The sequence below is a fragment of the Botryllus schlosseri genome, chromosome 7 (genome assembly GCF_051294905.1).
Source record: "Botryllus schlosseri isolate E-star chromosome 7, Bs_hap1, whole genome shotgun sequence".
NCBI lineage: Eukaryota > Metazoa > Chordata > Ascidiacea > Stolidobranchia > Styelidae > Botryllus > Botryllus schlosseri.
In genome coordinates, this window is record NC_137242.1 from 197,859 (window position 1) to 208,945 (window position 11,087).

The 11,087-nt window shown below is 40.1% G+C and overlaps 1 protein-coding gene across 4 annotated transcripts; it reads right to left on the bottom strand.

The window, feature by feature from the left end:
* Window positions 1-2,980: 2,980 nt before the first annotated feature.
* On the bottom strand, window positions 2,981-11,087 carry LOC145442497 (HUWE1-associated protein modifying stress responses-like). Of its 4 annotated transcripts, none has more exons than XM_080320432.1 (7): window positions 10,938-11,087; window positions 8,967-9,072; window positions 8,794-8,908; window positions 7,972-8,046; window positions 7,210-7,318; window positions 6,533-6,684; window positions 2,981-4,301 (listed from the first exon to the last, which is right to left on the bottom strand). In XM_080320432.1, the coding sequence occupies exons 2-7, from the start codon at window positions 9,066-9,068 to the stop codon at window positions 4,063-4,065; spliced, it is 792 nt and encodes a 263-aa protein (XP_080176558.1). In that variant the 5' UTR covers window positions 9,069-9,072; window positions 10,938-11,087; the 3' UTR covers window positions 2,981-4,062. The 4 variants fall into 4 exon arrangements, with proteins under 4 accessions (XP_080176558.1, XP_080176556.1, XP_080176555.1 ...); XM_080320430.1 differs by having other exon boundaries at window positions 10,903-11,058; XM_080320429.1 differs by having other exon boundaries at window positions 10,916-11,043.

The following is an 11,087-nucleotide window of genomic DNA, read 5'->3' on the forward strand; positions in this document are numbered from 1 at the left end:
TGTTCAAAATTACTTTCACGTTTCCTGTGACTATATTGTCTCTTTCAATTATCACACGGAAAATGCTACATTTCGCCGATCGCATAATCTGCAACGAAGCTTCACTTCAGACAGGCGCAGTTCGTAAATCGGTTGGGAATGTTTTTGGTTGGATGGATAAAAGTAAAAACTATATTTTCGTTACGGTACCGTATCAAACAACAGAAACCTCCTTTTCTGGTTACTCACATCTTAAGCATAGCTTGACTTGAAGAGTAGAAAGTTTGAAACATACTACCTATATGTACTTTATAACTGTTCTCGCAAATCAAAAGCATATAAATAGATATATGATCGCAGCTTAGCGTTTTCCAGTATCACAAAGCTGTTTGCTGAATGACGTAGGTCACGTGAATTAACTCGGTCAGGTGAAACGGACGTATATTTGCGGTTGAGACAATATTACTAGTTGCTGACGATTATCCCTGACGAGTGTCAAAGAAAATAGTCGGGTTCATTTCAATATAAATATATCTATACTATTCAATTGTATATTGAAGTTCTGTGCCTCCAAGATGCTCTTCAAACACTTCTTCTTTGCGTATAGTCCGTATATACATTTACACAGGGTTCACTGGCGTAGCCAGGGAGGGGCGAAAGGGGCGGTCGCCCCCCCAAAAAAAAGTTTGGATTTTTTTTTAAATCAGTAGATATTACAGTATTTTGCCGTAGATGTATGTAACCTCAATTTTTTCTTCGCGCCTCGCGCGATTTATTGTCCATTCATGTCTTGATTACTTGAAAACTATCATGTAATTTCAATTATTATTATTTTATTCATATTCCTAACCACATAACGTACGAAATAAGGCAAAGTCATTTTTCAGATGCAGTTGACCTTTAATATCGGTATCACGAAAAAAAAACTCTTCCGCAAATACCCATTATTGAATTTAGCTATTATTTAGAATTCTCTATTATGAAAATACAACAGTACCAGTAGATACAATACAATAGCCCGAGGTCGTTGGGTTGATTGAGTCTATAGGAGTGTCAGTTAAGTATGGGTGTTGGGGACTGATAGTTCTGGCAACTTCCGTTCCGGGACACACGAATATATATAAAATAGGCTACATGCGACTCCGCAAAGTGCGCTTCCAAAATGATTGACGGCCATAAAACCGACCCATGTATTCCGAAAGGAAGTGTCTACTCGTCCGGTCCCGGACGAATAAAGTTCCTCAGGCTATTCGTCCGGCGTAAGCATGCCGCAACTGCAGAATGGGTGCCGGGATTTCCGGAACTGTGGGCCGTAACTGCGGCATGGATTCCGAGAGTAGGTTCGCCTCTTATGAAGACTTAAAAAGTGCTTTGGAGAAATACCAGAAAGAAAATTACGTCCAGCTCTACAAGAGAGATTCACGTACGCTCGATGCAGTAAGAAAGCGAACCACTCGGCGAAATTTCAGTGATGCGCTCAAGTATGGCCAGATATCTTTTCACTGCATCCACGGCGGCCGCAGATTTCAGAGCTTATCTAAGGGTCTACGACCTAACCAACGGTAAGTATTAAGTAAGCGTTACGTATGATACGGAATTTCCACCGGGTCCACAACCACATGAACATGAAGAAGCAATGTTCCCCATGAGCATTTTGTAGTCTTGGTATCGTGAAATTTGGGTTAAATTAGCCTCAGCCTAAACCCCAACCCATTCCTATGACACCCCACCACCTCATCTTACGACACCCTAATCCTAACCCACGCGTGCTGACACCCCAATCCCTAACCCCACACATGCAACCGCAACCCCTATCCTAACCGCGCACATGCAACTGCAACCACACCCCCACCACCTCACCCCACACATGCAACTGCAACCCCACCACCTCATCTTACGACACCCTAATCCTAACCCCACACATGCAACCTCATCTTACGACACCCTTCTAACCCCGCATACGCAACCCAACACATGCAAACCCCACACATGCAACTGTAACCCCACCACCTCATTTTATGCATACGCAACCCCACACGTGCAACCCTGCCACCCCTATCCTAACCCCGCATACGCAACCCAACACATGCAAACCCCACACATGCAACTGTAGCCCCACCACCTCATTTTACGCATACGCAACCCCACACGTGCAACCGCAACCCTGCCACCCCTATCCTAACCCCGCATACGCAACCCCCACACATGCAACTGTAACCCCATTTTACGCATACGCAACCCCACACATGCAACCTCATCTTACGACACCCTAATCCTAACCCACGCGTGCTGACCCCACACTTGCAAAACTGGAGAAGAATTCTGAAAAATCGGTGAATTTTTCCGAGTGTGTCATCGGTTGACTAAAAAAAAAAAAAAGGTCATCTTTCCAATCAGAACTCAAAATACCGTTTTTCGCTCCACCTTGGTAGGTGGATGACTAAAAAAAAGGTCAACTTTTCGCTCGGGGCTCAAATCGCCGTTTTTCCGAAATGCTCGCCTGTGCTAATTTTAGGAATATCACTCGCATTTTGCTCTAAATGTGACCTCAATTTTCAAAACGGAGGACAAAATCTCAAAAAAGAGGACAAAAGGGCGTCCTCCGTGGACACTTTCAAAAAAGAGGACAAATCCTCTTAAAAGAGGACGTATGGTAACCCTATAATATAATAATGATGCAATGCCCAAGAAGTCTTTCTTCAGTTGGGGTATTAGGGCACGTTGACCTTAACACCATGTCTACATATTTGTTTTCTTTGACCGTTTACAATGGTAGGCCTACAAAGTAGGCTACAAGCTGTAAAATATCAAATGATAAGTTCACCGACTGTGCAAAATCTGCAATACAAACGAAATGCAGACATCAGAAAAAAATTTGACTTGATGAACAATTTTGACATGTCAAAAAAAAATCGCCCTACTAATAACAAACTGAACAATCTGCAAAACCCTGTCATACACCCACTTCGATTACGCGCGATTCAAGCAGCCGGCAGACGAGTTCTTTCTATGCGATAGATAATACTTTTACTCACAAGACAGAAAAAACGACCGAACAGGACAAGAAACATTCTCAACAAAACAAAAAATCGGGAGGCAGGACACATTTTGGAACACTAGATAGTTGGAGCGGCGGAAGCAAAGAACTCCAGAACACCTTATCACGCCGCATCTCGAACAAAATTCGGTTGCTCGAGAGTTCATTATCGCTGATCGACTATTCGGCATTGGCGCCTTCTGTAAAATGCAGAGGTCTGGTGTGCATTCTCACCCGTAACAAAATGACCATCGACCATCAGTTGCACATGTTAAAATGAATACCCTACATAATTGGTGTAGGGTTGAGATGTCGTAAAATAGGGGGTTAGGTATGAGATAAAACATAGCATCAGGGTTGGGGTGAGGGCAATAAATACTGTTACAATGCACTAAACCAATTATAAACGCCATACATTTTGACTAGGGTTATGCAGCATCGAGTGCATGAGAGATCGATTCTGAAACGAGTATTCGATAATTAAAATCACGTCATTACAGTATTAATGTCGAAAGATCAAATATGTACCTTTTACGCCACAAGCAATATCATGCAAGTTGTACATAGCACTCAAGATTATTACAGCGACCACACCATTTCAATGCGCTTTGTGACAATGCTGTCGGTTGATCAAGATTTTACAGATATGTCGATTCCAAGAACGTGCGTAGCTTTGAACTACATGTTTCGTCTGCTGTGACAACACCAATCGAGGTTTCAAGGCTGCCGCAGAGGAAAATTCTTTTGAAAATAGAATTCTTGTCGATAAATTAACTCTTGGTGGTAAGGAGCATATCATTTCAGTAGTCGACTCGAACCATAAGAGTTATTACTCGAATCATAGTGGCAAGCCCTACATTTGACTCGATGTTAAACCTGATTGGCGATGGTCATGTTGTTGTGGATATGAAACTGCACTTGACCAAAATTCCGGACACGAAATAAAATGACTTTGAGGATGAGAACCACTCGAGGAGTCGATATCAACAGAAATGAAGACTCTCCGAGCGTCGGAAACGCGAGATGCGTCCAGCGAACAACGGAGGCTATTTTCTGGGCTTCTTAGAAACGTTTGGACAGTCCGAGCTGCTGGAATCGGAAGACGGGTTTCGTTTTCGAGACTCCATTCGCATGGACGAGGTGGAGGGCGACGACTCAGTCCTGCGATGGCGAACCCCTTCAGGGGGTGGAGGGTCCAAGCCGGGCACGGGAGGCGTCCTCTGCCTTTGACTGGGCGAGCCGGGGTGACCGCGGACGCTGATCCCCGCCATGGCGCCGCTCAGACCTGGGACGAATCAGAGGCGGTGAATAACAGAGTACCTCTACTCGAATCATTTTCCAGAAAAACTACTCTTTCAACAATTTGGGTTTTGAAAAGTAGCAAGTAGTCCGTGTCCACAAAACTATTTTTAGTGAAACATTAGAAAAACAGTGTGAAATAGACATTATCGATTAGGGATGGTGTGAACCAGTGAACGTTAGAGGGTAGAGGTTCACGTTGACAAAAGAACCTTGGTAGGTTCTGCCCTGTGAACCATTTTGGTACAATACAATTTTTCACGTCATTATAACACCTTCAGTTGAAATTCTTTGCATTTCAACTTCAGACCACTCTATGCACAGGACTGGCAAGTTGCCAGTGGCAACGTAATGAAAACCAACAATAACCGAGCATACGCCTTGCCAATCTCAAAAATTCTACTTGCTTTGTTACAAAGTTTGCTCGAAATATTCAGCTTTCCGTTCCTGAATGCTTAGCGACTCTCTGCTGTAAAAAATTTAGTAGGCGTACGGGTTCAATCTTGATTTGATATGTTTATTATATCATAAAAACCAAATACTTGCGATTAGGATGTTGGCAACTGTATAACTTGTTTATGAGGTAATATCGGCAGTAAGTATAGAAACTCGTTTTACACACTGCTCAATATCAATGCAGCAATAGTCAGACGCCGAATACATTGTCTGGTCCGGTCCTGACCGTTAAGGCGTAAGATTATATTCCTTTGCAAGTCTTCGTCGGAATTATTGGCAAAGCGACAGAAGATATTGATTTTATTATACCATTTGATTGCTCCAGTTGATACATATGGTGACGTTTAAAAAGTCAGCATGTGTTTCAGCATTATGGCATAATGTGGCCCGAGTTGTCGCAGGGGTTCCCATCATCCCAAATAGCGATAACTGAATATATTTTCGTCCCTTACACGTATTTATCATTTTGCTTTCGTTGCCAAGATACAATTTGCAATTTTTACTGTAGCCCCCTCCACCTGCCACGAACTGCTAAAAAGGTGCCTCTCGACCAAATCTACGTTTCAAAACGAGTCCAGTACCTTTCAGACCTTTCATTTACTGTTTACGCGTAAAGCAGCTTTGACATGTCTTTGGAATTACCGCTTCTACTTGGAATTACCGCTTCTACTTGTAAATGAGTCAAGTGCATTTTGTCTAATGTGCAAGGAGTTACTTAGATGGTTATGTTTTAGACCAGCGGTCCTCAACCTTTTTGTCTTCTCGGACCCCCAAGTTTTAGTTCAACTGTAACTTTATCATCGTGCAGCACTCGTCTGTCCTGTGCAACTATCAACTGTAGGCTAGTGATAAATAGCAACAAAATGACCCTTCTTGAAAATAACATCATAGCCACCTATTTTATGCAGAAGTTGGGAAGACTTTTATCATTGCAAAGCGAATTCTGTAGCTAAATTTCTTGGAAGTACGCGGTTGTGTCTTGAAAATCCATGCCGTCTATTTGATAAGAGCGAGTGCCAAAAATCCATTTCCACAAAGATAGGTGGTGACGAATGTAATAATAACGCAAGCTTCCCAAGACACTTTTGGGTATGATCGCAGCATATATGACATGAACATTGAAAAACATATTTTTAATGAACATATAACATCCAGCCTAACGTATAGCAGCTCATCTTGAAGTTATTCAGGAATAGCGGTTAGGTATATCACAGGAGAAAATGAATTTTTTCCAAAATTAATTTTTCAAACATCCTAACAGAACATCTCTAAGCAATATGTTTGTATAAGTAGGTTATTGGCAATTTTGAACTTAGAATGAGTTTGCACAGTAAAATATTTCATCACAGACGGCAATTCTGTTCACGTGAGTTCGGAAGTTTTAGCTGTTACGAAGCGAAACTGTCTCGTGATTTCTCCAATTTACAAAAATACCAATTAGGTTAACAAACATTTTTCAAGTTTGGAGGTTTTGCAGACCACCTGAAAATGCTTCGCGGACCCCCCGTTAAGAACCACTGCTTTAGACTACTTTGAATTGTACTCGAACATTTTTTAGGAAAAACTACTTACTGAATGCTTTACAATTTCGATATTCACAAGTAGAAATTAGTTTGTGAGAAGCTTGCATAACTACTTCAAGTGAAATCGTCGTAAGAAATGCGTCTTTGACATTCTACTTGAGTAGCAACACAGATTGCTTGGGCACTTCTGGGACAAATTCATCAATTAATCAAAAACAAAAACCCACTGAAAACAGACCTTGCAAGGAGACGGCCTCGTGAAATTGACGCAGGTCCAGTTCGTGGGTGACGTGGTCCGGCTTGGGTAAGGCCGGGGAGTGTTTCGAGGGGCGGCCCCCGGATGTGCGATGCGGGGATCGCCCGCAGAGAAAGCTCAAAAGGTCTTCTCGCCTGAGAACAGACATTTGTAGAAATTGGTTCAAATTTTGTTATTGTAGCCAAGATATCCAACTATTCTATTTGACTAGCATCAATGTGAGCAACCATTTCAATTCCACCAGCTACTATGCAGTATTTCATTATTCTACAAGAGCATCACATTGGCATTTATCTCGACTCTACCAGGAAATATTTCATTATTTTACTTGAGTAGCATCAAAGTCGGCAACTATCTAGTGCAGTCAGTGGCTCTAAAACTTGTTTAAACACGCCCCCTTTATGATAGTGAAAAATTCCACGCCCCTCTTACCATCATATCAGAAAATAGTAAAGAGAGCAATCAGAATGCCAGCAATCCCAACGGATAGTTTGATGGCGTCGAATGTTTTGGCTGTTGATGAGATGAATTCTCAAATATGAATTTTGGACAATAGAAACATTTCACGAATTAAATCATAATTAGATTATGGAGATTTTGCTCTCAATTAGACTGGAATTATCCAAAAAGATTCAATTGCATCAAGAAATAACACCGACCTGATATTTCGTTTCCTTTTGCGAGCCCACGAAATCAATTCCTTATTTCTGCGCTGAAAGCCGCACTGAATCGCCAGATCTCTCGTGGTTCGCGATATTTCCACAGATTCTGAACGACAAACCTGGATCTCAATTTGGATTTTGCCTATTCACACTTTAGCACCGCTTCCAAACTGAACACACCAATTCGAAAATATTTGAAAATAATTGGGGCTGATCTGAAATATTTGGATTTTGCCTATTCACACTTTAGCACCGCTTCCAAACTGAACACACCAATTCGAAAATATTTGAAAATAATTGGGGCTGATCTGAAATTGACGGTAACTGGAACAGGCTCTTATTTTGGATCGGAAAAAAATAGTACCGTATTTACGGTGGGAAATTCTTTTATTATTAATTATGAAATAACCCATCGTAAATAGGCTACTGCAATAACATCACTTCTGCAGGTTGAAATTGAGTCGAATGTTTTTAGCTTCGTTTTTTCAGACAACCTAACAATTTCATGGAAGAGCAAGTAAAATTTGGAAAATGCATTTTTTACAATAATGCTAGAATATTATACTCTCATAGCTACGCTTCGACAGGTTGGAATTGAGCCAAAGTAGATGTGCAGTGTTTTTTTCAGCCAACCCAACACATTTATCAACGAGCCAGTGAAATTTGAAAAACTGTTGCAACCCTAAATGTGCAGTTAGGTTTTACAGTTTGCCCTGCCTTTAACAAGCTTATCAGCGTGACAGCAAAGCCGTAATATACCTTTGTAAAGATTTGTTGCAGAGGCAGCGGAGTTCTGAAACGGCATCCAACCCCCTTCGTGTTGTTGGAGACGTTCTAAATATGAAACAGATTGAAAGCTTAGTGGAACTAGAGTTGGTTTACTAGAAATTTTTGAGCTTTTCCAAATTAGATTAGAATTAGTACTACCGGTACTCAATTTGTATAAACTTAGAAATTGTATTAAATTCTTAATTGGAGAAAAATACAACAAAAAACGAGTTTAATTCATATCATATCAAATCAGAGTTCATTCGAATAAGCACGAGAATGACAAATGTCTGCAGAGAAAGGTTTTTACAAAATCAGACTGGAATTAGAATTATAGCTACTCAGTTTTTTCTAAATTAGATCACGGTAGCAATAGGATGATGGCTAAAATAGCCACATATTTTTTCAAAATTAGACTAGAATTAGAATGACACCATTTACTAAATTAGACTGCAGTATTTTGCCAAAAGAGATCACAATTAGAATTATGGCGACATGTTTTTTTTCAAATTAGATTAGAATAAGAATGACTGAATTTACAAAAACTTTGAAATTGAAATACATTGCAGAGTTCATTCTTACAAGCTCGAGCATGGAAAATGTCTGAACACCAGGCTCGGATTGTTTCACACAATACAGTTCTTCTGAAGCATTTTAATTCAAGCTCGAAATTAGATGACAACACAGAATCATTTCACAAATTGGACTAGAATCAGATTTTTGTCATTTTGCTATACAATCAGTCTAATCACACAACTAGAGTGTATTCAAGTTGTCCTAGTCTGTCTGGAACAGATTTTTGTTCACACTAACCTCGGTACAGTTGAGCTATAGCCGACGCTGTCGTTTGAAATGAGAGCCACAGCTTCTGGTCTGTGTGTTGCTGGTAATTGGTGAGGCGGGCCTCAAACGATTGTTCGCCATCAGTCTGAAGAATCAATGTTATTTAGGCCATCGCTATTACAGAATAGCTCTTAAAAACCAACTTCAATCAGCAACTGCTCCTCCCACGCACTGAACCTGTTGGATGGTGGATGCTCCTGAATATCAGCGTGCAATTCTTTGCGGTTTCGGCCTTGCTCCTCCATTACACTGAAATTAAGTCATTCGTCACAGCCAGAGATAAAAAAATGTATGGTTCGTTGCTCAAGATGGTATGTTGCGATCATCTGAAAGTTATTGGATTTCAGAAATATTTATTAATTCATTGCATTTTTGCATCAATAAATGCACTAATCGGCGGGTTTATTGATATGTATTCCATGGACCTCATATTTCATTCATTCATTTCTTGCTATAAAAAATCTTACTTACAAGATATGGCAGAAAGAAATTGGAAACTTTACAAAAACTTGATTTTCTTAAAATGTGAAAAACGGACTTGGGCCATACTCTGATTCCACAGTACATGCATTGCTTAAATCTGCGTCCTTTGCTATCAAATATCAACAACAACAAGTAACTAATTAGTAATTATAATGTTTCTTGCTTAAATAGCAGTGTTACATGCAACCCTCTTGATTTGAAGGATTTGAAAGATTTGGGGTCATTCATCAATTCTATTCCAGTGATGCCACTATATAAAGACCACGAGCCATAATGCTAGTTATATAGTAAGCAAAAACAGATACATAATTGTTAGGTTGAGACTACACAGAAAACATGAAAGCCAATTCACTTTTGGAGTTCTTTATTAACAATCCTACACCCCAGATGAAACGTCGCAGTGGTATGGTATCAGTGTCAGTTTACTAAATTGTATAGACATCCCAGAGGGCAGAGTCGTTTCAAATACTTTTGTCATGGCACACCGTACAAAAATTCCTTATAAGCTTTTTAGAATGATTAAGTTGGAGTGCAAAGACTACACTACAAAAAAAAATAAGACATTTTTTATCTTATTATCTTGAAGTGACTTTTTATGAAAAAATGTCTTAAAGACCAATTAGTCTTACCAAGTACTTTATGTCTCAAAAGTAAGCCAGAAATTGATCGAAAATGGTAGCAGTGCCTTGGGGGCATCCTTTTCAATGTTAGGGGTCTGAGCGGAGGAGGGGAAGGATGACTGGATGAGAGTGACCATAAATTGCAGTGTTGAGATGATCCTGTATCAACTTTACAAGGTATTCACTAGATATAGTTATCAAGGTACATGCCACTTACTACTCACGTGTACTATTCAGATCAATATATTTAACGGAGTATATTGGTATAACGCCATTTAAATATTATTCGATAAGGAGTTGGTAAACCTTACATAATTATCTGAACTGGAACCTGATAAGACCTTTGTAAGTCGTATATTTTATCGTGTGAACGTAGATAACAATTCGTGCATGTACTCTCTCGTGGCTATGAGAGACGGTCATTCAATTCATGATATTTCGCTGATTCGGAAGTCCGTTACTTTGTCGTACGTGAGTCAATAAAGTTACAAGTCGTGGAGACGGAAACAAATATATTCGTCAGTGTGATCCATCGAATACGTGTCCAATAGACAGGCTTCGTGGTACGTCAGCCAACAAGGCCGTACGGCGCGGTTACGCCGGTTCGTCGAACGAAAGAAGAAACACGCAGCGAATTGTAAAACGCAACCTTCTTGGAGTCAATAATACATCTTGGAGTCAGATATACAATTATACAACTACAAACGTTCGCTCTGCGTTAAAATATATATATGGTTGTCTGAGTCGAAAATAGCATTTATGGTGAGTGGGTGGTAAAATGAGACCAAATCATCCTCATTTCTTAAATTTGAGACCAAATTTGTCTAATTTTGAGACCAAATTGTCTAATTTTTTTTTTGTAGTGTATACGAGGTACAGAACTACAATATATCCATTTCAACAATATTGAAATATGAATGTATTAAGATTTAACGAAGCCATCGAGATTACTGGGTGAAGCGGATCTGCTTCATACCTATCAACTTTACCGATAATCTCTGTCATACATGCCTGCTGTCAAAATCATCAACACCAGACCAGATTTCCTGTATCAGATCATTCAGATGCAGCAATCGAGCAAACGGACTACGTAGACCCAGGAGGACGAAACAGCGAAATCTCTGAAATCTCTCTGCGCTCACGTGCAGCACTATAAATGCC